The sequence below is a fragment of the Adiantum capillus-veneris genome, chromosome 26 (assembly GCF_014529385.1).
Source record: "Adiantum capillus-veneris isolate H3 chromosome 26, ASM1452938v2, whole genome shotgun sequence".
In the NCBI taxonomy this organism is placed as follows: domain Eukaryota; kingdom Viridiplantae; phylum Streptophyta; class Polypodiopsida; order Polypodiales; family Pteridaceae; genus Adiantum; species Adiantum capillus-veneris.
The window spans coordinates 119,022,158-119,048,762 of NC_140956.1; the positions used below are offsets into that span (position 1 = coordinate 119,022,158).

At 43.4% G+C, this 26,605-nt stretch overlaps 1 protein-coding gene and 2 pseudogenes across 6 annotated transcripts; 1 reads left to right on the forward strand and 2 right to left on the reverse strand.

The window, feature by feature from the left end:
- Positions 1 to 245: 245 nt before the first annotated feature.
- Positions 246 to 10,758, reverse strand: LOC147424068 (uncharacterized). 6 transcript variants are annotated; one of them, XM_086501655.1, is made up of 5 exons: positions 10,149 to 10,758; positions 9,909 to 9,996; positions 736 to 1,646; positions 541 to 642; positions 246 to 439 (listed from the first exon to the last, which is right to left on the reverse strand). In XM_086501655.1, exons 3-5 carry the CDS (start codon positions 1,210 to 1,212, stop codon positions 395 to 397), a joined length of 624 nt encoding a protein of 207 aa, XP_086357781.1. In that variant the 5' UTR covers positions 1,213 to 1,646; positions 9,909 to 9,996; positions 10,149 to 10,758; the 3' UTR covers positions 246 to 394. The 6 variants fall into 6 exon arrangements, with proteins under 6 accessions (XP_086357781.1, XP_086357780.1, XP_086357784.1 ...); XM_086501654.1 differs by having other exon boundaries at positions 9,909 to 9,999; XM_086501658.1 differs by lacking the exon at positions 736 to 1,646 and having other exon boundaries at positions 10,149 to 10,757.
- Positions 10,759 to 23,173: 12,415 nt separating this feature from the next.
- LOC147424069 (uncharacterized) lies at positions 23,174 to 24,902 on the reverse strand (annotated as a pseudogene).
- On the forward strand, positions 24,901 to 25,943 carry LOC147424070 (ethylene-responsive transcription factor 2-like; annotated as a pseudogene).
- The last annotated feature ends 662 nt before the right edge of the window (positions 25,944 to 26,605 follow it).

Below are 26,605 nucleotides of genomic sequence, written 5' to 3' on the forward strand. Positions count from 1 at the left end.
GTTATAGTGACGCCCGAGAGAAATTTTTTTTTGGTGACAGGGCATTGAGTGCCCTGCCATCCATCAACCATATTGTACTTGATTCACTTTTTAAAAAAATTGCAAGGGTAGATAATAGACCCAAAATAGTCACCCACAAGACGCATTGTTTGCAAAATTGACAAGCGTAAAATTGACAATTGTACACATCATAGGCAAAATGAATTGATTGGCAAATGTAATAATGACAATTGTACAACATCATAGGCATAAAGAATTGATTGGCAAAATAAACTGCGATGACAAATGTAATAATATACATGGTTCAAAAAGACGTATAAAATCCGTCTCATGATACATAAGCTATGAGAAACCCTAAACTAATGCTATCTAGCTATAGCTAAACTAACGTCGTCTAGTGAGACGTCTCATCGCGTCCAAGCGGCGTATCTATCGGATTCTGCAAAAAAAGACAATAAGACAGCTTTCAGTAAGTATAAACATATAACGACATTTATAAAACAATACAAAAAATAGAAAAGAGTAAACCCTAATACTAACCATGCCGCCGCGAGAACTGAGAATGTCCATCAGGGCGTTTAAGCCCTTCCTGCCTGCGTACTCGCGCTCGTACGGTGTGGGATCACGTCCTGTCATCGACCACTGTCAAAACATATAAAGAATTCATTATGTTAGAATTAAAAAACTCATAAACCCTAAACTATCGAACATAAAGAGCAATGCGAAAACACTTACAAAATCGGCCTCAAATGATGCCCATCCACCGCTCCCCAAGTGGTGCGAGCTCCCTTCCTCTACTCGCGCTCTGGCTACATCCTTTTGTTGCTTCCACTTGTCGGGATTCTCGCGCGCTGCTTTCTTCGCATTCTTCCAATCTTCTTTGGCCAGCCAATTTGGCCTGTTCCACCCATGCTTGATTGCTTTTTGCACTTCGGAACGCTTGTGTTTGCAGTATTCGCACACTCGAATCTTCATCAGGTCTTCATTGAAGCGCTGATCCCGTGTTGGAACGGGAAACTCATCATGAAGTATGCTGATGACTCTGTTTTTTAAATCACTTGGTACTTCACTCCATTTGTTTAGTATGTAGTGTCTAAACAGCTGAGAGCAAAGACCACGCATGCACGAGATCACCTTCTTGCCGTCATCATCCATGATGATGCCGCCGCTGAAGTCGACGGAGTAAGGCAAGCCCTCTGGCCGGTGACGCATGAACCTGGGTGTCCCGGCAGGGGTCTCTAGCGGCGTGTCGAGTGGGGTGGCCCCTAGCGGAGTAGGTAGAGATGTGTAGCTGCTAGGAACAGTCAGCCGTGCAAAACCTGACGTAGATGGCGATGCTGTGGCTGGTGTGGGGGCGGGCAAAGAAGGGGAGGGTAAAGAGCCTCGTCAAACACGAGGCGGTGTGGAGGCATCGGTGGCGGAATCCCCACAACAACCGCCACCGCCACCACTAGAGCGCCGGTGTCTAGACGAGTGTGAAGCTCGTCTCGTCGACGCCGAAGCTTCTGAGCGCGCCGAATGCTCCGAAATAGAGGGAGATGCGGATGGAGTAGGAATGCGCGATGATGCGCCAGAGCGATGACGCTCCACGTACCACTGTCTCTGTTGCGGTGACAAAGAAGAAAGAAACTCCTCATCATCCATACCTGCATTAAACACACGAATATTTAAACTTAATATTGAATGAATAGAGTAGACAATGACGCAAAGACCATTAAATACAATGACGTAATGATGCATATAAATACAATGACGCAATGAATTGAGTGATAGAAGAGGCAAGTCGAAAACTCAGAATTTTCAATCAAAAGATGTGAGCGCCATGGAAGATACTTAGAGAGCCAGAGCTTTTACAACCCGGAGCAAAATTGTTCAAATACAATATTTGTGGCTTTAAGAGATCTCTCTCTCATCCTCGCATAACTCAGCATAACTTCCTATATCTATATAGAGCTCTCCGTTTAAACACATATCCTCTGTTTCATTTTGTAGCTCCTCTGCATGCACCCCATATAGAGTAGTAGCATCTTGATGCTCGTCTGGCACCACCGCAGCGGCTTCTGATTGAGCATCTTCTCTGATCTCCTCCATTGATGCCGTTGTGATTGGCACATGGTAGCCTTCATACGTCCTTGCACTACGAGGGGCTACCTCTATGACGTACCACCAGTTTGATGTAGACTTTGTAGGATGAAATATTACCTGCCAGAGCCACATAACTTACATGAGAGCTTTCAAGCACATAACTTGTAAAAGGGGGATGTTAACTATTTACATACTTACTTGTTCACAATGCTCTGGTAGTACGAAAGTCTCTTAGGTCAGTCCATTTCTTAGTAGAATCCACCTCAAGAAAACCAGACTCTCCTCTACGCACATCAGCGTTGCGACCCTCCATGATTATCTTGAACCATTGCACGTCGAACAAATCGACAAAAAATCCTCTGTAATCGATCCTCAAATCTCTTGCAGCGTGCCGAAGTAAGTGAGTTCCGCCACCACAGGATCTGCATCAGAGGAACGTCGTCGACTAGACTGTTCAAATTTTGCCATGATTCCACAATCTCGAGTAAAACGCTTTTTGTCGATTCGTTCCACCCTAAAATGTCGACCTTTACACCATGCTGCTGTGTATGACTTATACTACAACGAACAAAGATTATGAGTGGCCGTTCAAACGTTTAGAAATAAAGTCACTAGCATGTCGTACATTGCAAACTTACCTTGGTCGCGCAACCCCGAGAGTACTCCCACTCTTCCTCAGTCACTTCGTCACCGCATTGTTGTGCGCTTTTCAATTGGTTGTGCAACCATCTTAAGCTCATGAAGGTTGGTAGGCTCTCCAGAACCGTCGGATAGTGCATCGGTGGTCGTCTTCCCCGTCTCCACTCGATTCGTGCCCTTTGTCGCTCTTGCTTTGCATCCTCATATTGTGAAATCCACTTTTGCATCACTGGATTGTGAAGCATGCAAAATCGGTTGATTTTAGCCTCTAGATCTTCCGTCATCTTCTTCTCAACACCAAGATTGCACATGACAATCCCAGATATGCGCTCATCATCTATGGTTTGCCATAGTGTGTCGCGGGCTTTATCAAATCCATCTAGCCACTCTCCAATGTACACTAGGGACTCTGATACCAACCAACCTTCTGCCATGCTACCCTCCGGATGTGCCTTTTGACGCACATATCCCTTAAGCGTTTTCATGAAACGTTCTAAGAAGAACATCCATCTGGAATGAACTGTGCCAGCTATTTCCACCTCATCAACTATGTGAACAAGAAAATGTACCTGAATGGTTAGCATGGTAGTAGGAAAATGTTTCTCAAACATGCACACAAGCTCCGCAGCATTTAGTTTGGCGAATGGTATGGAGTCTACGTTGATATCCTTTTGTGAGATCCATTGCACCAGCTTTGCAAGTTTGTAGATTGTGTTACGGATGTCGAGAGACAAACATCCCTCAATGGCAACCGGTAAAATAAACTATAAAGTATGTGCAGCAATGATATTAAAGTCCAAATTTTATGCAATGATATTAAAGTCCACTATGAACGTACCTGACACATTTTATGCCAATCGTGTGACTTCAAACCGGTAAGCTTTCCTTCTTTAGTAAAACACGTTCGGAGCGAGTGCATTACGCCAGTGGGGGTCCGCAAAGATCGAATGGTCTCTTTTACTTTGCGTTCTTGGGCTCCTGTGAAAATCCATGGTGCTTTAGGGAGTTTTATCGATCCATCAGACGCTGTTTGCGGCCAATATTGCTCCATACGATCCACATTTCTAAGGGCAACTCTGGCTCCCAAAGTATCTTTCTTGCCGGTCAGATGGTCCCATAGTAGATTACCCACATTCTTGAATATGTGCATTGGATCGAGCAAGTGATTGATCATGAGTCGGGGCCAGTATGGTAACTCGTACCATAGAGATAGTCTCTTCATCCCTGGAGGCAATCCGTCATCACACATCTCCTTCTGCTCTAACCATGCTTGTGCAGACATCCTTGGTGGCTCTCTTCCCAAAAAGCCATCGTGTAACACATGATTCTCTGGAAGATACGCTTGATGACCTTCGTAGATTTGCTTCTTCAGTGAGGGCGCCCTACGTGCATTCAGTCTAGGTCCACATGTGACACATGCTCTATATCCGCTTGTTTGAAGCCCTACATGTATACACATGATAATAGATCAACTATGGGAAAAAACAAGATTTACAGTGTCTGAGGGAGGAGTGTCAATAGATCACCTAAGCATTCTGTTAGCCCGGGATAGTCATGCATGGTCCACATTAGAATGCCTCTGATCAAAGCATTCCGTCATCCTGTGTGTCGGCTCATATCCACCACCTCTATGCCAATCCACAATTGTTGTAGCTCTTCCAATAGTGGACGAAGATACACATCCATATTCCCCACTTTATATCGCCCTGGCACAATCAAGCTTAGCCATAGGTGCCCCTTCTTCGTAGTCAACCACGGGGGAATGTTGTAGTTGACGATGACAACGGGCCATACACTGTAAGATGTTGATCTTTGACCAAATGGATTTACGCCATCCATAGCCAGGCCTGAGCGCAAATTTCGACTTCCCTGGCAAAATCCGACCATGTTCCATCTATATGTTTCCAGGCTGCGCAATCTGCAAGAATTCGTAGCACACCATCCGAAGATTTATTCTCCTCATGCCATGATGCTAGGGCGGCCATGGACTTACATTCGAAGAAATGCTTGATGCGAGGAAGCAGAGGAAAATGTCGCAAAACCTTTTGTGGAATTTTTGTCCCGTGGAGATCTACTCGATATCTTTCGGAATCACATTTCGGACACTTCTCCATGTCTATGTATTCCCCTCTGAAAAGAATGCAGTCATTAGGACAAGCATGGATAGAATTGTAATCCATCCCCAAGTTTCGCAAAATCTTTCTTGCTTCATCTCGGAAATCTGGCATCACATTGTCAGCCGGTAGTATGTGCTCTTTAAGCAATCTACACAACATAAAAATACGATACAGTCGTGTAAAAATCTATCAGATCATTATACATTTAGAGTTTTATTAAAGTAAACTAATTGTAATAGATCACCTGAAAAGCGCTGTGACGCTAGTGTCACTCCATCCAAACTTTGCCTGCATGTTGAGAAGAACCAGGAGTGCTTTCAATCTAGACATACGTGCTCCATTATACAATGGCGTATCGGCTTCACTTTTCATATCATCATAGATAAGCCTTTCTGAATCCATGATCGTCTCGATCATTTTATCAATCTCGGGCTCAAACATTGCCTCGTTGGGAATGTGCTCTGCATGATCATCCCCCGAGCTGTCAGAGGCTACATCTTGTGGCCTCACATATGCTGCTTGACCAAAGCGCCCGCGAACACGTCTATTGGGTTGCAAGATTGCTGCTTGTTGGCCAGCGTCAGAGTCCGACGAGTTATAATTGGCAACAACTCGATCTATAATAGATGGATCGAACTCGCCAAATTCGCGAACGTGCTGCAAAGAAACACGTCTTGTCCGTCGTACAGCATGCTTGCATTTATTACAAGGACATAAGACCCTCGTTGAGAGATAGGTGTTTCGGTTGGACGGTCCCACATCCTCGTCACTACTCATAATGAGGATAAAAATCTTATAACCTGGACAACAAATTTAATATTCTATTGGCATTCTTTGTCTTATCTCTCTCTCTCTCTCTCTCTCTCTCTCTCTCTCTCTCTCTCTCTCTCTCTTTACCTCACATTCTCTAGTCATGTCAAATCCCCGCACACCTCGGTCTAGAGGTGCACGGAGATCAGAACCACCGGGTTATAATCTCGTCTTTATTGGTCAATACCTATATTTGTGGGTACAAGAAATCTACAGACCCACGTCTACATGATACTGCATGTAGTGGACAAAACCCCTTTGCCTCTTCTCTAGCTGTAGCACTTCACAGCATCTTAACATCTTTTCACAGTAGATCTTTTCACTGTTCGTCTAACTCTAAACCCTAAACCGTAAGTAATTCTTGCGTGGACTCGATCTAACGTAAATAAGCATAAATCCAAATAAACGTAAATCTAACTAAAAATAAACCTAAATCTAATTTAACGTAAGTCTACATCTAACCTAATCTTTAACGTCTTTTGGGATAGTTTCCTACGACGTTAAAACTCTCTTCTTCTTGTGTGTGTGTGTGTGTGTGTGTGTGTGGGTAAACCTAAATAAACCTAAGTCTAATCTAATATAACATAAATCTAAATCTAACGTAAATTATGTTATATTAAAAACAAAGAACTAAACTAACAGGGATTATAAGAACCTTAAAACTGATTTAACACATAATTTTTCACATAACTCGGCAAGAGTTGGCATTCTCATCACTAAAGATGTGAGAGTTAACTTCCGACGGTGACGCTGCCTCATCTCCATCCACATCTGACGACAGCAATTGGCCCTTTAGACCGTTCTTGCTCTTGTTACTAACTTTGAAGTTGCTGTTGAATGACTAGAGGTTGTCTAGATGGTCATTGTGTCGGGGATGTAGTGACTCTTGCCGCCCTGAAGATCCACCTTCTTCCCTATCTTCTGAAGACATTTCACCAGTACTTTTGGATCGACGGAGCCCACCATGAGTGAAGGAAACAATACCCTATATTCCATTGAGGGCTTTCTTCACCCGCTTCATGCAGGCATCGCAGTCTATGGAGACCTAAATCTAATCTAATATAACGTAAATCTAAATCTAACGTAAATAAACGTAAATCTAATTAAAAATAAACCTAAATCTAATTTAACGTAAGTCTACATCTAACCTAATCTTTAACGTCTTTTAGGATAGTTTCCTACGACGTTATAACTCTCTTCTTCTTGTGTGTGTGCGCGTGTGTGGATGTGTCTGCCAATAAAAAGAGATAAATGGTATAACCTTTCTATCACCCATGCCAAGTATGATAGATTGGTTATGCCATTTCCCTCTTGAATAATAGGTCTTGAGTTCAACTCCTCGTCGGCTAGATCTTTAGGTCTTTTAATTTTAATTAGTTTCCTACGACGTTAAATTAGTTTCTCTCTCTTTCTCTCTCAATGTGTGCGTTTTTTTGGATCGTATGCATGTTTTCTCTCTCTTTTCCTCTCTCAATGTGTGCATTTTTTGTTTATGCATGTTCTCTCTCTCTTTTCCTCTCTCAATGCGTGCGTTTTTTGTTTATGCATGCTCTCTCTCTCTTTTCCTCTCTCAATGTGTGTGTGCATTCTTTGTTTATGTATGTGTGTGCATTTTTGTTTATGTTTGTACTCTCTCTCTCTCTCTCTCTCTCTCTCTCTCTCTCTCTCAAAAACACTATGTGTGTGTGTATGTGTGTGTGTGTGAGAGAGAGAGAGAGAGAGAGGGAGAGAGAAAGAGGGGAAGGGAACATGAGAGTGAGGAGAGGGAAGGAGCATACCTGGCTCTCCTTCCTCTCCTCGTGTGTGTGTGTGTGTGTGTGTGTGTGTGTGTGTGTGTGGAGAAGAAAAAGAGAGAGAGAGAGAGAGAGAGAGAGAGAGGGAGAGCGTTACCTGCTCCTTGCTTGAGGGCGCCAAAAAACTCAAATCTGAGATCTCAATTTTTGGGCGCGCTCTGTTATTTTTTTAGCCCAGTCGACGTCGCTATGGGCGTCGCTATGAGCGTCGCAAATTTACAAAGAAATTTGCGACGCTCATAGCGACGTCGAGAATTTTTTTTTGAGCGTCGCTAATATGAATAGCCTCTTGTGGTGATTGAGACCATACTGTAGAGACCCATGAGGGAGCTTATGGGATGATCACCATTGTCTACTTACCCCGCTATGCACCTCATTAGCCCTCATGTACCCACTTCCCATTAGGACATTGATGTTGATGAGTATATAGGTTACGCTTGCATACCTACCCAAATTTATTTTTATCTTTATGTTCCCGTAACATTGTACTAAGAGTCACACATGATTATAACCTTTCGGTTTGATAGGTCATTTTGGCCTTTTAAAGACGTTAATATATCATTTTATTTCATCGCTTTGTGTGTGTGTGTGTGTGTGTACCTTGTAAAGGAGAGATGGAGGTCGTTGAAGAGAGATGTGGTGGGGACAAATTAGGAGAGATGACCGATAGGGGCCAACCTCGCTTCATTGTAGCGTGGATGGAGAATGATCTTGCTCAATTGCTGCGGGAGCAAAAATGACTCGCGACAAATTTGGGCCTTTTTTTTTGAAGACGTAACACCGTCACTTACACAACGCTTTATAGTTTGTAAATGTTGCTATGAGCATCGCAAGGTACGATGCACTTAGCGATGCTTTTATTATCTTTTGGGCTTGCAACTTGCCGATAAGCATCTATGAGCTTTTACGTTTAGCATTAATGGGAACATTGGTGTCACATTTACAGATTGTGCATTCAAGTTTGCAAAGGGAAAAATTGCGGTATCTTCTAGTTGCAACGAGGGCATGCTACTTAGCCAAAAAATGGAAGAATGGGCAAAAGCCAAGTCCTTTGTGCAAGCTAAATGCAAAGACAAGTCCTCCACCTTCATCGCATGCCACCCAAAAAGAAGTTAGATTCATCATCATCAAATAGCATGCCAACAAGCTCCTACATTTTTCATGAGCCAAGGCCAAGCTTCAACTCAATACATCAAGAATCAAGTAGAAATGGTTTCCACATTCTTCTAGAGAAAGGTGTCTCTTGGATGTCTTCTCCATAAGTACTTGCAAGGCTTATCTCGTTACTTATATTCAAGTGAAAATGGTAAGAAGACCACTTGTGTCCACCTCTAAGTGCAACTTAACAATACAAATAACAAGGAAGAGCAATAGCTAAATGAAGAATTATCTCCTTCACCATTTTCTTGTTGTAGCTCTAGTGCCACAATAATTAACAATACCATAGATAGTCTTTTGATTTTACCAAAAACTGGCGGTTCTTTATAATTTCAAGAGAAGGAATTTTGCAACCAATCAACAACGAAAAATAGGAATTTTCATTTTCAAGAAAAGGTGCAATTAAAGAAATTCTATGAGTTGCCAAACCAAACTTTTAGTCAACCGAGGTCTCTTTTGCTAAAATGTTAAAATTTAGAGAGGCATATGCGCCATCAACATATAACTACATGTTTGATTGGCCCATATTTATTCATCGGCCTCTTGAGAAGGCACATAAGAGGGCTTGCCTTGGTTAATGCTTACACTTCAACGTGAGGACCAAAGGATTGATCATTGAGTTAACCCTCTTTTCACCCATCCTCTAGTTGCAAAAACCCGCTTTTCTCTAGTAGTTTGCACCTTTTGAAATTCATAGATGGGTTCCTAGTTTTAGAGCATATCTTAAACTAGCAAGTGTCTAATTAATGATTCATCAAGAAATTGTCAGACTAGTTTGTACTATTACTAGATGTGTATATATACACATCTAGCATATACACATCTAGTAATAGTACAAACTAGTCTGCAAAATTTCTTGATGAATCATTAATTAGACACTTGCTAGTTTAAGATATGCTCTAAAACTAGGAACCCATCTATGAATTTCAAAAGGTGCAAACTACTAGAGAAAAGCGGGTTTTTGCAACTAGAGGATGGGTGAAAAGAGGGTTAACTCAATGATCAATCCTTTGGTCCTCACGTTGAAGCGTAAGCAAAACATCTAGTATTTATATACTTATTTCTATATAGTACGTAGTCCAAAGTTCCTTGTGGGATGTTGTGAATGGCCATGCATGTGTTGAGATTGTGCAAGCTATTTAGATTGTAGATTTTACCAAAATTTAACTCACAGTGGAAAACATATTCATGGTGCATTCAAAAAATGTAACAAGCTTTATTATCAAATTATGTCACTTAACTAAACTTAGCTTGGCTATATCTTTGATTAATTATACATGAACTAAATTTTCAATATGACGTGCACCTGATTTGTTGATTTTCTGAAGAGCTGGCCCGATTGCCTTCGATGAGAGCTGGAGGAGACGATGCCGAACATGCCAAGTGGAGTCATCCTGCTGAGGAAATATGACGGTTCAGAATTCCACCCGTTAAGTACTAGTCACAAGTGAGTGACACAGAGAGATGGAAACGCAATAGTTGCGAGAGAGGCCAGGCCCTCATCCCCTGCCGTCACTCTACTACAGAACCAGCCACCACATCCTACCTTGGAGTGCCCCTGCACTAGCCTTCACCGGCGCCGACTCTCGTCCTATGCCTGCTCTGCCCCGCTTCATGCTTCTCTGCTGCCATTAATTGTATCCAAGAAGAAGCTAGGGGAGGGCCTGTGGGCAAATCCGTAGGGCGTAGATTGGGGACTTCGTGTAGTACCTAGGCGGGGAGTTGGTTTCCCACGTTTAACAAGGCACTACCAGGCCAAATCCCACCAGCTCCCATTGGCACGATCCTGGCGTGCTGTTGCCCCGACACCTCCAGCTACGACACCGGTGGTCCCCGACTTTTCAGCCTGCGCTACTGCCTGTTCATAGCCCGCCCTCTGCCTTGCTCCGTCCGAGTTCCAACTCAAAGGTCCTTGTATAGCATGGGAATGCTGTCGAGGAATGGGGGCGGGGTTGCTGGCATTTGAGAGCCTCTCGAGGGCATGGGAGCTTCCGAGTCGCCAAGCCAATGTGCAGGATACGACTCACGAGTCACAAAAGAGGAGGGGAACAACAGACATTCAGAGAAGTGAAATTAGGAGAGGGGCAAAATCAAGCGTGGAGACTCGAGAGACATGCCTGCCAAGTCTCCAACCGTGCCGAGACTTATTAGGGACTCGCGACTCGGGAGTCCAGTCTTATCAGAGCGTCGGGACTCGGTACGTGCAGTGTGGTATCCAGTTGGCAACTTGGCAGAGCTGTAGCCTTTTCGAAAGATTGAAATTTGAAATTTGGCTCTCAAAGAAAACCTAGGTTGTAGGGTAAAACACCCAATAGAAGACCACCTAAGCGGGCCGACAGATTCCGACCGCCATAGTGTGTTGTTTTGAGCTCAGAGGGGCGCACCGCGTAGCTGAAAGCAGCATCTACCGCCTGTAAAAGTCGCAGTCTGATCGGCGATACAGAGGCGACGGAAGACACGGCGAAAGTTTTGTTGTGTAACAAAATGGGGGGCGAATAAGGAGACACCTGCAAGGGGGGTAAAAAGCCAGAGCACCATCGAGGATAGAACCTGAGATCTGAGGGTGGAGATTTAATTCCGCATGCTCTAACCACGAAAGTACTGCTGCGTTGCTGTCCCTCAACTGGAGCTTTTCTGAACAAAAATCCGGGGTCGTCGAGTCTCTCTACACGGAGACGGAGTAGGGAGTACGGAGTGGTTAGAATGGAGTGTCAAGCCTTCCTAAATGTGCCGCCGTCTAGTGTGAACATTGTAGAGGAGGAAAAGTGAAGGGGACTGAGAGAGGTCTTCCGAAGGGGGGGGGGGGGGGGGGGTCGGAAGAAAAATGCAGGGGCCGGCGGAAGAGTGCCTCAACTCCAACCAATCAAATTTCTCCATGAAGAATCAACGTCCCTTTGCATTTTTCTTCCGCCGCCTAGTCTGAACCCACCCTAAGACCGCCTTCTCATAAACCTATTAAACACGCCTTTTCAAGAAAAACCTCCTAAAACTTGGAGGTGCATTTCAAAAAGCGTCGTGATTGCATAGCCAAGCTCCATCCGGTTACAATGTGATAGCTTATTGCGAGTGTTCAATATGCGCACATTACAGTTCTAAAATTGGGCCTATAAAGGGTGAGAAAACGTGTCGTAGCCTGTCAAGCTACAGAGATGGATTCATAGGGTGGTTCAAGCTCCCTCTAGCTCAGTAGCGAATCAGATTTAGGACGCAATATTGGCAGACATATGGGGGTTTCACTTTTTGGCAAAGGCCTTCTGAGTGGCACCATTCACAGGACTATGGGAGGGTGCTCTAACTAGAGAATCGGGGATTCGGCCCTCGGGGGGGGGGGGGGGGGGCTGCTCAATTGTAGGTCAACATGTGTGGTAGTAATTTTGAAAGATTGACATTTGGCGCTCAAAGAAAACCTGGGGTTAGGTTCACAAGACACAAAGGACAAGGCGCATCCGCACCCCCCCCCCCCCCCCCCCCCCGCGCGGCCGTTAGCACTATGTCACCCGGGCATGGGCAGGAGGGGATCAATACCCCACGCCTTTTCCGGGGAGCGTGGGCAACGTGGGTTGTTGATCTCGTGGCGCGCCCCGAATTTACCAGTTTGTCTGCATTTATTAAAGTTGACCCGAATTTACACAGCGACAAGTTTATCATAAAAGAAACCCTTCACCCAATGCTTTCAACGAGCACGTGCAAGTGAGGTGGTTAAGGTGACAAAGGACGTGGCATCCAGGGTTCAAGGTCTGGGGGATGAGAGGGGGGCGGGGACGCCCAAATTTACTAGTTTTGGTGCGCCCAAATTTACCTATTTTCCCAAATTTACACGAGCCGTATCGGACGGCTCATATTGCACCCGATACCCAAAATGGGTGTGGGACATTGATCCCCTCATGCCCATGTCCATCTGAGATAGTGAGGAAGCCCCCCCCCCCTCCCAATGCCCATACATAATTACTCTATATAGGGTTGACCATTGGACCACAATAAGGAGATGAAAGAAACACTTCAAAAGGTGCTTTTCCAGGTGGAAGAGTTGGAGAATGCACACTTTTGTCACCCATCTATTCACAAAGAGGGTGGAACAAAAAGTGACTCGATTTTCTTCCGTCGTCTACTATGAACATTGGGCAGTAGCGGAACAAAGAGTGAAAGAAAGCAACAATTATCAATATCATCAATAAACGATAGTAAAAGCCATATCATAAATATTTTATTGAATTGAATGCATTGGCTACAAAGGTCTAAGTCACAAATGATGATGTATCCATTTCCTCTAAAGCCACAATTCCATAAATAGCTTGGACATTCATTATTTCTTGCTCTTTGTACATTGCCTTTGCAATACTATCTTGCTGCTAGGAGCCAACTCCAAGATAACTGGCACCTCCTTTATCATCGCCTTGAGCACACTCAATAACCCCTCTATTCCAAGTTTTCATGTTTCCCAAAGCTCCATCATGGATATAGCACACCCACCATGACTGGCGAATTCTACTTCTGCCTCTCACATCCACTCCATATCAAACGATTATCCATGGAAAATAAAAATGTTGTGAAGCACAAGACAAGCTACCGGGGTGTTTACTATGTAAAATTTTCCTATATCACGTGCGTTCACCAAAATGGATTATAAGTACCACTTATAGGCCTTATGTACACATGTTTCTATAACTTTACAAGAATATAGAATCCCTTCTACTGAACTCATGTGCTATGTAACATATACTTTAGTGAGCTCTGCGGGAACAATTTGCAACAAGATTTGGCACATAGTTTAGATTCATGTCACATCCTTTCAACAAAATGTGAAACCTTGCCTTCAACATTCCTAAATCTCTCTCAATTGGCATCCTTATACTTGATTGTATGACATTCCAGTAGGACTTGAAACGTGACAGGCCTTCCTTGCATCCCTTGAAATGCACTAGCATGTATGGCCATGTCGGATGAACGCAATCGCCGACCGGACAATAGTTGCCTAGATCCCCTCTTACACATCTTTTTCCTAGATCACCTCTAGTTAAATTCAAGGAGTCTGGCCCATCCAACATCAAACCTCCGTATTGAACAATTGGCGGATATGATTAGCTGTAGCAAACTAGAGTGGAATCCTTTCCTATTGAAGTAGTCGACATGGTTGTCCCTTGGTGCAATAATGGGATGTGGGAACCATGTATCGCACCAGCAGCAAAGGGAATTCCCCTTGCAACCTCAAAAGCACACATTAATGTTGAAAACGAGAGCTTGAAGGCCATCTAATGTACATATCCCTAAGGTTAGATTTCACAATTGCCTTGCAAAAGTCAAGCACATCCATAAGCGTGACCAAGGCCCAAGAGTCCATCTCCTATAGCACGCCAGCTAAGAGCGATGTCTACTCTATCTTCAATGGGCTCAGCTTGCAAAAGTTTGTGGATCTCTTTTGCATGAGTGGTGCAACCTTTAATTAAAGGTTTGTTTCTCGACTCTTAGATGCCGCTTGGACATATGTGCTAGTGTTGTAAGCACTCAAGAGATAGCATTGAACAAAGACTTGTGAAGGTGAGGATGCCCACGCTCACCATCATTCATGGCCCCTCTTTTCGGTTGGTGATCTTCTTAAACCAGGTTTACACTATGGACTCATCATTGCGAATGTTGGGCCCCTTTAGCAATTCATACATGGCTAGAGAACACAACCATGCAGAATGGAGTGCCATTTCCTTGGATAATATAGTCATCGAATCTTGCAATTGTTTACAAACTACAACATATTCATTGAAGTACGATCATACAAGTGAAATTCCTCCAAGTCCCTTGAAATGTATGGCATATCAAATTGTTGAATATCATGTTACAATGTTTTTGTGCAAGCATTTATACATCCAAATACAATAACGTCCCCTTTGCCTTTAAAGTAAGCAATGTACTCCTCTAAATCATAAAATGGATGCTATTTTTGGTGTCATAATTTTCAGCCATACATTATGTTTGTGTTTTTCATCTTTCACAACTGATACAAAATCATCCAATCTTTTCTTAACCATACATGTTGTCCCTCCTTTCCCTCTTTGTTGCTTGCGATTCTTTGACCACATCAATGAATGTACATTGTAATCCTCCAACCCATTAATCTTTTGTGTATCATGCTCCCAAATTTCAACAAGAACTACAACATCGGCTTTGCTTGATAGTTCATCTATGCTAACCCCCGCATTCCATGGGCATCCACTGCAATTCCAAAATCATACTTTCAATTGTAACTTGGCCTCATAGGTTGCACATTCCTATTTTCTTGAGGGACTTGCCTCCTCATTGGGCGCATTTTCTTCATGAGAGATCTCCTTGTTTTTCTTATTCCTCTCCTCATATGCCTTGCGATGCATATAATTTCGCTTAATATTGCAATCTTCACATACAAAACATTTTGTATCCCTCAAATAGATCCAACTAATATCAAGGATAATCTTTTGTTTGGTCTCATCCGGCATGGTGCATACAATTGGCCATTCTCTCAAGCAAGGATCTCCTTGCTTACCCACTCTATGTGCTCCATAAACCCAAACTCGTGACATGCCAAAGTGAGTTTTGAAGAAATATTCAGTAATAATTGCAAGAAAAGGAGGTGTCTTTGACTTCTCTTCGGGCATTCCACGAATAACAATGTTCTTGGAATGCCACTCTAGTTCCTTGAACTCCTTTACATCCACATTCTCAACATTATTTGTTTGAGTAATAGCTTAAATGAGGGAGGAATTAGGAACCACATTGTTACCACATACATCAGCCCAAGACTTGTGTATGCATACATTTTTCATGTTGCATACATTAGGGCTCATGGTGCCAAATTTCTCCTCTTTTAATACATGGTCATGCTCTACTTTTCTCATGCGCTCCTTCAAAGCATTCAATTCTACAAAAGAGCATTTACATTCATTGATTTTCTCTTCAAGTTGCATCAAGCGTGTTGTTTGCATCTCAAGTGTCCTCTTGAGATTCTCATTCTTGACCACAAGAACCCTTTGCATGCCATTCTCCATTGCAAGTACCCGTAAATCTTCACCTTGTGTTTATGGTCTCTTGAAAAGATACCAACTATGCCATGATTATGGTTTTTGCTGTTGTTGATTGAGTGGTTATGTTACTATCTCCACGCTTAGGAGATCTTGGATCATTTTCTACAATGTTTGTGGACTTTGTTGAAGAAGAAAAAACCTTGCAAATTTCGGAAGATATTGTATGTAAAATTAGAGTTAACTTCTCTGAACCTGTTCACTTCAAAAATTCTCCTGCAAAGAAGCCTTCCATAACTCTGAAATTTTTTGTTTTTACGTCAATGTGTAGAGGGCTAGAGAGAGAGAGAGAGAGAGAGAGAGAGAGAGAGAGAGAGTGAGAGAGAGAGAGAGAGAGAGAGAGAGAGAGAGAGAGAGAGATTGAAAACCACTTGCTTTTATTTTTCTTTAGAGCCGTTTTTGAAGATGATTGAAATGGACCCTACAAAGAAATCTTATGTTGAAGCTTTCATTGAATTCATTTACTTTGACCAAGCAGTTGGGGACAAGGACAACTTGAAAAGACATCAAACTTAGCCCATCTTCATGGAAGGAAGTTTCCATCTTGGTGATATTTTGTGGTTGTCATGAATGGCCAAAAGATGATTTGTTAAGAGTTTTCAATATTTCTCTTAGATATATTTTAATATAATTTGGCACAAGATTGTCTAAGATAAGAAATCAAAGATCGTAAGGAGAGGAGAAACACTCAGATATGTCTCCAAAATCTAGTGTTTCAGTTCCCTAGAGCACACTTGCCATTAGTATGCGATATATTGCATCTAAATTTGCATTGAAAAAGGTTGTAAAAGGAAATGCAAAAGTGCATGAGGGTATCTCCATGTTGAGCGATGGGTCAACAACACGACATAAATCAGCAAAGCCTCATTCTCTGAGCGCTATGAAATGTTGTGGACTATGGTTTAAACATCATTTGTAATAAGTAGCTAGTCCAGTTGCAAAATCTGCGGTGCAATCACACTTCCAGATTGTACATACAAAGCCATTCTACCCCTGGAACTCTATTATAGGTTTAACCTATGGTAGCCTTAGTATATAAGGTACCTAGGTCATTTTGTAAAGAGACCTAGGTTTAACCTTCCAGAGTATTGATGCGTGGGATGGTCTCAGCCTGACAAGCTAAAGAGATTGCCTCCGTGCACCTATCATGTCATCTGTGTCCTCGATTGACATTATGTTGATCTAGGTTGTGTTGCATGCACTTTATGTGTGGTGTGATTCGCTCCCGCAACATTGGCGCACTACTGTCGGGGATACAAGGGCTTATGTAGGTACTCCTACTAACACTCGTGTGATGGTTTCTTGCTTTAGTTTTGGCTAAAGAAAGAATTTGAATCCGGAAGAGGTTATTCCGTGATCAAATGGATAGCCAGGAAGCATGTGTCTTGTTGAGGGTCTGTGACTAGATAGATTTACCTAGGATTTGTAGTATTAGTGGTAGATTAGAGTAGTTGGTGGTGGTTGAGTGGTTTGTGAGGTGATAAAAGAGTTTGCTAGTCCGTGTGTGACAATGAAGCGTTTTTCTACTCATGGATGCAAAACCCCATATGATTTGTAGGAGTAGCTTTAGGAAAGTGATCTGATTTTGATGTAGAGCTATTCATCACTGATTCATTTGCTAAAGTACTTGTTTGCATTCATGACATTTGAAAAGTCTACTTCTGAGAGAAAGTGCAATAAACAGCTTTCTGTTGATATTTTTTCATGATTGATTGGTGATGTGCATATAAAAGAGCATTTGCAAGGGTTCTATGAACAACATCTGCAATTACATTATGCTTGGTGCAGACTTTATGGTACACATGCATAAATCATCAAAGTATGAGATACTTCCTATCCCAGCCAAAGTTGTCAGAGAAACAGTTGAGATGGGCAAACATATTATCTCAATTTCATTTCCACATTGTCTATCTAGAGGGAAAAGAAGTGGTTGCAGACGCCATGTCTCGCAAGCCACAAGTGTCTGTAGTGACTCAATTATTTCACGTTGACTTTGATGTGATCATGAAGGAGCAATATGTCTCAAATCAGGATTTCATGGATGTTTTTGACAAGGTACAATGTGGCGACAATGTGCTTGGGTATACTCTCGGAGATGGTTATCTGATGCATAAGACTAATTTATGTGTAGCTAAGTCTTTGAGACCAAAGGTATTGGCAGAGTGCCATAGTCCACCTTACGTGGGGCATTGAGGGATAGAGAAAATGCTCAAGGTAGTTGAGAGTTACTCCTTTTGGACTCAACTCAAGAAGGATGTGGACAAATTTGTCCACACTTGCATTGTTATCCAGAAGATGAAGTACGATAGGCACAAATCACCAGGGCGACTCCAACCTTTACATATTCTAGATCGACCATGGGATGCATATGATGTCTCAAGGGGCATCTGGAGACCAACACTACAAGAGGTTGTGTGCACTTGTGACGTTTTTAGCGACGGAAATACATTGGGTTTTTATAATCATGGGTGTTGCTAAGACCGTCGCTAATAGTGTCACTACAGGAACATCACTATATGCATCGCTATCTGCATCGCTACATGTGTCACCATATAGCGACATAGATAGCGACGATTGCAGGCTACCTATAGCGACGCTCATAGCGACATTGCAAAGCCTTATATAATGACGCTTATAGCGACGCCCGAGAGTAAATTTTTTGGGTGGCAGGGCATTGAATGCCCTGCCACCCATCAACCATATTGAATGTTTCAATAATAAAGTAAACCTAAATGAATCCAAGATAAGCCCAACTTCACCTTTGAAAAAAAGTGCAAGGTATAGACTCAAAGTAGTCACCCACAAGACAATATAACCATTAACTCCATCATCCATAGTATTGTTTGCAGAATAAAGATACAAAACTGACAAAAGTAAATTGATGAAAGTAAATCAATGACAATTGTACACATCATAGGCAAAATCACTTGATTGTTAAGCTTTGCAAATGTAATAGTTACAACACCATTGTCATTATTGAGAAAATATACATGGTTTTCCAATAGTTACAAAAAGATGTATACATGTCATCTCATTATACATGCTATGAAAAAAGGAAACTAATGCTATCTAGCTACACCTAGACTGACGTCGTCTAATCAGACGTCTCATCACGTCCAAGCAGCGTATCTGTCGGATTCTGCAAAAAAAAACAATAAGACTTTCTGTAAGTATAAACATATAATTTACAAAACAATACTACAAATGTAAAAGAGTAAACCCTAATGCTAACCATGCGGCCGTGAGAACTCAAAATGTCCATCAAGGCGTTTAAGCCCTTTCTGCCTGCGTACTCGCGCTCGTACGGTGTGGGGTCACGTCCTGTCATTGACCATTGTTAAAACATACAAAGAATCCATTATATTAGAATATAAAAGGACAAATAGACATAACTACCAAACCTAAAGAGCAATGCAAAAACACTTACAAAATCAGCCTCAAATGATGCCCAACTGCCGCTCCCCAAGTGGTGCGAGCTCCCTGCCTCTACTCACGCTTTGGCTGCCTTCTTCTGTTGCTTCCACTTGTCAGGATTCTTGCATGCTGCTCGCTTCGCATCCTTCCAATCTTCTTTGGCAGCCAATCTGGTCTGTTCCACCCATGCTTTATTGCTTTTTGTACTTCAGAACGCTTGTGCTTGCAATATTTGCGCATTTGAACCTTCATCAGGTCTTCATTGAAGCACTCATCCCGACCTGACATGGGAAACTCGTCATGCAGCATTATGCTGATGACGCTTTCTTTTAATTCACTTGGCACTTCACTCCAGGTGTTTAGTATGTAGAGCAAAGACCGCGCATGCAGGAGATCACCTTCTTGCCTTCATCATCCAAGATGATGCCGCCGTTGATGTTGACAGAGTACGACAAGACCTCTCGCCTGTGACGCATGAAACTAGGTGTCTCGGTAGGGGTATCTAGCGGCGTCTCGATGGGGGTACGAACGTCAGGTGTCTCCACTGGAGTGTGGGCCCTGAAGTGAGGAGTGTCGACTGGGGTGACTCCCGGAGGAGTAGGTAGTGGTGTGTAGCCAGGAACGATGGCAATGTCGTGGCTGGTGTGGGGGCGAGCAAAGAAGGGGAAGGTCAAGAGACTCGATGAACACGAGGCAATGTCGAGGCATCAGCGGCAGCATCCCCACAAAAACCGCCACCACCACTAGAGCGTCGGTGCCTAGACGAGTGTGAAGATTGTCTCGTCTACAGCGAAGCTTCGGAGCGGCTGAGTGCTTTGAAACAGAGGGAGACGCTGAAGAAGTAGAACGACGTGATGGTGCTCCAGAGTGATGACAATCCTCGTACCACCTCCTCTGCTGGGGTGACAAAGACGAAAGAAACTTATCATCATCCATACCTACATTAAACACACAAACATTTAATCCTAATATTGAATGGAGAAGAAAACATGGACAAGGGGAGAGAGAGAGAGAGAGAGAGAGAGAGAGAGAGAGAGAGAGAGAGAGGACTCATAAAGTGGAAGGGATTCCTGTGTAGAAAGATTCCTGTGAAGTTCTTGTGAATTTGTCTCCCGTGTGCATTCTACATATCTTGTAAAAGCACTACGCTCCGAGTGCGATGGAGACTGACGCTCAAAATCTCTTGTAGCGTGTCGAAGTAAGTGACTTCCACCACCACAAGATCTGCATCAGAGGACCGTCGTTGACTAGACTGTTTAAATTTTTCCATGATTTCCCAATCTTGAGTAAAACGCTTTTTGTCGATCCGTTCCCCCCTAAAATGTCGACCTTTACACCATGCTCCTGTGTATGACTTATACTACAACCAACAAAAATTATGAGTGGCCATTCAAACATCTAGAAAGTCACTAGTCGTACATTGCAAACTTACCTTGGTCGCACAACCCCGAGAGTACTCCCACTCCTCCTTAGTCACTTCTTCACTACACTGTTGCACTTTTCAATTGGTTGTGCAACCATCTTAAGCTCATGAATGTTGGTAGGCTCTCCAGACCCGTCGGATAATGCATCGGTGGTCGTCTTCCTTGTCTCCATTCGATCCGTGCCCTTTGTCGCTCTTGCTTTGCATCCTCGTATTGTGAAATCCACTTTTGCATCACTGGATTGTAAAGCATGCAAAATCGATTGATTTTAGCCTCTAGATATTCCTTCATCTTCTTCGCAACACCGAGATTGCACATGAAAATCCCAGATATGCGCTCATCATCTATGGTTCGCCATAGCATGTCCCAGGCTTTATCAAATCCGTCTAGCCACTCTCCAATGTAAACTTTGGACTTTGATACCAGCCAACCTTCTACCATGCTACCCTCTGGACATGCCTTCTGATGCACATATCCCTTGAGTGTTTTCATGAAACGTTCTAAAAAGAATATCCATTTAGAATGTACTGTGCCGGCTATTTCCACCTCATTAACTATGTCAACAAGAAGATGCACCTGAATGGTTAGCATGGTAGTAGGAAAGTGTTTCTCAAACATGCACACAACCTCCGCAGCATTTATTTTGGTGAATGGTATGGAGTCTACATTGATCTCCTTTTGTGAGATCCTTTGCACCAACTTTGCAAGTTTGTAGATTGGGTTACGGACCTCAGGAGACAAACATCCCTCAATGGCCACCGGTAAAATAAACTGCAAAACACGTCTAGAAATGATATTAAAGTCCACACATAAATTTGTTACACAATTTCCACTATGATATATTCCACTTCAAACATACCTGACACATTTTATGCCAGTCGTGTAACTTCAAACCGGTAAGCTTTCCTTCTTTAGTGAAACACATTTGGAGCAAGTGCATTATGCCAGTGGGGGTCCGCACAGATCGAATGGCCTCTTTTACTTTGCATTCTTGGGCTCCTGCCAAAATCCATGGCGCTTTAGGGAGTTTCATTGATCCATCAAATGCTGTCTACAGCCAATATTGCTCCATACGATCCACATTTCTAGGTCAACCCTGGCTCCCAAAGTATCTTTCTTGTCGGTCAGATGGTCCCACAGTAGATTACCCACATTATTGAATATGTGCACTGGATTCAGCAAGTGATTGATCATGAGTCTAGGCCAATATGGTAACTCGTACCATAGAGAGAGTCTCTTCATCCCTTGGGGCAAACCGTCATCACACATCTCCTTTTGTTGTAACCATGCTTGTGCAGACATCCTCGGTGGCTCTCTTCCCAAAAAACCGTCGCGTAACACATGATTCTTTGGAAGATATGCTTGATGACCTTCGTAGATTTGCTTCTTCAATGAGGGCGCCCCACGTGCATTAATTCTAGGTCCACATGTGACACATTCTCTGTATCTGCTTGTTTGAAGCCCTGTATGTATACACATGACAATAGATAATCTTGAGAAAAACCAAGACTTACAGTGTTTGAGTTAAATCACCTGAGTATTCTGTTAGTCCGGGATAGTCATGCATGGTACACATTAGAATACCTCTGATCAAAGCATTCCATCGACCTGTGTGTCGGCTCATATCCACCACTTCTATGCCAGTCCACAATTGTTGTAGCTCTTCCAATAGTGTACAACGATACACATCCATATTCTTCACTTTATACCGCCCCAGCACAATCAAGCTTAGCCACAGGTGCCCCTTCTTGGTAGTCAACCACGGGGGAATTTTGTAGTTGACGATGACAACGAGACATGCACTGTAAGATGTTGATATCTAACCAAATGGATTTACGCCATCCATAGCCAGGCCTAGGTGCAAATTCCAAGCTTCCCTGGAAAAATACGGCCATGTATCGTCTATATGTTTCCATGCTGTGCAATCTGTAGGAATCTGTAGTACACCATCCGAAGATTTATTCTCCTCATGCCATGATGCTAGGGCGGCCATGGACTTACATTCGAAGAAATGCTTGATGCGAGGAAGCAGAGGAAAATGTTGCAAAACCTTTTGTGGAATTTTTGTTCCATGGAGATCTACTCAATATCTCTCGAAATCACATTTCGGGCACTTCTCCATGTCTATGTATTCCCCTCTGAAAAGAATTCAGTCGTTAGGACAAGCGTGCATTGAATTGTAATCCATCCCCAAGTTTCATGTAACATTTAATGGCCTAGTAATTTGTGTGTAGCGGAAAATAGCATGAACATAGTGACACTACTAGCCATAGGGGGGGTTTGCGAGGGACTAATAATTGATGGGCATCGTTTCACCGATGACGAATGCGTCGCATAGACGAGGTTTCAGTCATATAAGCAAGGATATATTTTAAAAAAAAATCGATCGTCGCATAAACAACCACTGCCGCTGCATAATCGAAGCCTTGAATTTGATGCCGTCGCATAATCGACGTTTAAAATTGTCCTTGCTTAAACGACGCGGAGCAGCGAGGCTCGTAGCAACGCCTGCACAATGCCCCTACGTCTCTCATGCGAGGCACTTTTATAATAGTGCTACTCGTGCCTTTGAAATGTAACTCGCGGGAAACACAACAGCGAGCTCTCCACAGCAGTGTTGTAGGCAGAACGAGGGGCAGGTACTTACCCCCTCCTTATCTTCATCACTTGCCTCTTTGGGGGTATTATCATCTTGCGCTTGAGGCGACTGGTTTTCCTCTGTTTTGGTAGGGAATACTTCCTTCTTATCTTTAACAGGCTCCTTTGAAGCCTCCGTTTTTGGCACATGGTAGAGGCTCGTCTTGCTATCAAAGCGAAGAACGTATGCCTGATTACATCCCTCATAAAGCCTCTCCCCTAGTGTGTCAATAATGTAGTAAACTTCTTTGCATACCTTCAATAGGAAAAAATGATCATTCCAGCTCACAATGTAGAGTTGAAATCCCCCATTGGGCTCCAAGCCTACACTCTGCTAATCTATTGCTGCCCAAATCTCTTCAAAAGACTTCGCGCCTTGCAAGAAATTGTTGTAGGTGTCATCTAGCCCCTCAGGTTGGAAAAAGCCAATGAAGGAACGCTCATGATCCAGTGCTAGTGGTCGTATTCTTGCATTTATGACAGTCTCAAGGTCAAAGTGGCCATCCACAAACTTACTTCTGTAGGCCTCAACATCAAATAGCTTCGGCCACTCTGCAGATCCTTCTCGAATGAGGGTGTCATATTCGGCCTTGATGGGCATACAATTTGGGTTCTTGTGTAGCCAATCAGCGATCACTGCAACAAGGGCCGTGCACGCACTCTCGTCGGCTGCTCTTTCGCTCCTCTGATCAATAGAGGAAAAAAATACAGATGTAGAGAGATTCATGTTACCATCCCTACTCACCAAATCTTTATGTTCCCAGCTTCCTATAGTGAAAATCTCCTCTTCAAAGTCCTAGCTTTCAGATATCGTTGAAGAAAGCATTGCTTTCTCCTCATTCTGACAAACACAAAAAAACTTATTTCCATTTACAAGAGCTTTTGGACAAATTCCTAAGAATTCTCACATTGTGACCTACCATAACATCATGGGCTTCTATTAGCAAGGGCGCCGCATACCTAGTTAGGTGCGGTTGGGGGCAGGGGATCGCCGGCCTAGTGGGCAGGTCGATGGTCCCCAAGCGCACTAGCTAGGTATGTGGTGCCTCCTGAGTGGAAGCTCGTGATGTTAAACAGTACTTGCAAAGAATGAGAAAGAGCCCATTTCCTTACATAAGAAAATGTCAAAACCTTGTTGTGATAAATTAGGTTAAGTTAGCAAAGATTTTGTGAATTTTTTACATTAGACTAGCCTTAGCTTTGCATTATTCAAGGTACCTTATCCACCAAAATAGATATAAACGATCTAGGCAGATTACGTACCGGAGAACAACATGGCTCTATGGGGTAGCCTGACAAGCACCTATCACGATCAATGTCATCACCACCATCCTCTCCATATGCCTTGATCAACAACGGCTCTCCATGTGTTGACGTCCGCGATCGAAAATTCAGCTTTCTCCTTTTCCAGGAGAGAGGAGGTTGGTGCGTTGCTGCTACCTGCTGCTTCGGTGCTTATAAGCTCGCCCAGTAGTATAGAAGGAGTCAACAGTAATAATAATATTCTTAAGCACAAGCTCAACAGATCAGGCATTCCCTCAATACGTCAAGCTTCCTAAGAACTAAGCTGCAAGCTTGGAAGGCAATTAGTTACACTATAATTTACCTTAGCGTTTAATAATTATTGATGGGGAACCTTGCTAGAGCCGATTTTTACACATGAAAATGACCTATACAACATTAGTCATTACAAGCACAGTTCAATTCGGAAGATGCTCACGCTCTTCCGTTTTGGTAAAGTTAATTTACATCAGCAACAATACGAGGGAGGGACCACATGGCACTAAATGAAATGAGTCCGCACGTGGGGTGGAGTAAGGTGATCAACGGTGGAGAGAGGCTAGCCCAAATCTCGAGGTAAACATGATCCCCCAAAAAATTAGGGCTCTCTTAACTAGCCATGGGGGGGTTTGCGATGGACTAATAATTGACGGACGTTGTTTAACCGATGACAAATGCATCGCATAGACGAGGTTTATGTCGTACATTGCGTGAGATTGTGATGCAAATGAAGGGCAGTAGTGCGTAAGAAACATCCTTCAAACGGGTGTCGCCGAGTCCGGCCTCTCGACCCACTCTCGTTTGCTCGTACAGATTGTTCAAGTCACCCCAACTTGCTTGAGATCATGCTTGGGCACAAGCTCTGGTTTGCCATTGAATGAAAATGACTCAGATGACATGATGGTGTATGGCATTCTTAAAGATGCTGTGAACAAGACAGGCTGGGTTCCGCGCACCCCAAAATGCGAAGATGCATCGACGGATTGTCACCTTGCACCGAGATCATCAACACCGCAAAATAAAACTCCTCCAAAGAAAGGCATAAAAAATGGTGCTGCCTCTACATTGTGCTCTGCCCCTTCAAGCTCATCATTAACACCCATAGAGCTTGCCAAGAGCTCCAACAAGAAGCATTACCGAGGAGTACGGCGTTGGTCGTGGGGCAAATATGCAGCCGAGATCGGAGACTTTGCAAGGCAAGGGGGCCGTGTTTGGCTAGGGAACTTTGACACTGCTGAGGAGGCAGCTTTGGCATATGATCGAGCGGCATTGAAGATGCGCGGGGTGCGCGCATTGCTGAACTTTTCCGTCAATGTGGTGGCTCCAATGCTAGAGAAAGAGGTGGAGACAAAGAAGAAGAAGAGAGTGAAACGAGAAGCACAAGTCGAAGATGGAGTTGCATGCATCAAGCAACAACGTCAACAACGCAAGCGCATGCAAGAGCCATCATTATCTTCACCACCATCAAGTCTAGTAGTGAGCTTTGAAGGAGAAGGGGTGAAGATAGAAGAGCTAGATGATGTGTTTTCTTTTGCATGAGCTGCGCGAGTGTTTCTTGCCTTTCATCACCTCCTCATTTGCTAGCGCCATGGCTACCCTGGCCAATTTCACTATAGCCTCTCATTTGGCAGCCTTTCATGTGATAGCAGAGTGCTTGTGCCTGTGTGTGTGTGTGTGTGTGTGTGTGTGTGTGTGTGTGTGTGTGTGTGTGTGTGTGTGTGTGTGTGTGAGAGAGAGAGAGAGAGAGAGAGAGAGAGAGAGAGAGAGATCAGTACGTGTTGTTAGGCAAGAGTCCGACCATCATCAAGGACATGGTGGGAGTCCATGAGAATTAGGCGTTGGTTCCTGGTGGGGGAGTCAATGAGAGCCTGTAGCCTCTCATTTGGCTGACAAAGAGTCGAAACTCATTGGCGAGCTCATCTATAGAGTCGACCTTGAAGGCATATGGTATTGCACAAGATGCTGATATGGGCAAAAGAATTCACTTGATATTGTTAGTCAATGGTTGTGCTTGGACCTACCTTGATCGATATGTATGCCTAATGTGGTCCACTTCATCGATCACAAAAAGTACTTTAAGAGCTTCCTGTTGCGGATGTCACCTGATTGTGGGATATGCCTAACTTGGACAGGGCTCAGGAGCTCTAGGCTATTTTCAATGGAATGGGACGTCGTTCTTGCCACTGCCTTGGTCGACATGT

What these genes read in the sequence shown, in the direction of transcription:
- LOC147424068 (XM_086501655.1), bottom strand. Translation starts at nt 1,212, where the DNA reads ATGCGTCACCGGCCAGAGGGCTTGCCTTACTCCGTCGACTTCAGCGGC. An exon ending in CATCATTTGAGGCCGATTTT is followed by an intron (nt 643 to 735) that starts GTAAGTGTTTTC and finishes ATGTTTTGACAG; the next exon opens with TGGTCGATGACAGGACGTGA. An exon ending in TCAGTTCTCGCGGCGGCATG is followed by an intron (nt 440 to 540) that starts GTTAGTATTAGG and finishes CTTTTTTTGCAG; the next exon opens with AATCCGATAGATACGCCGCT.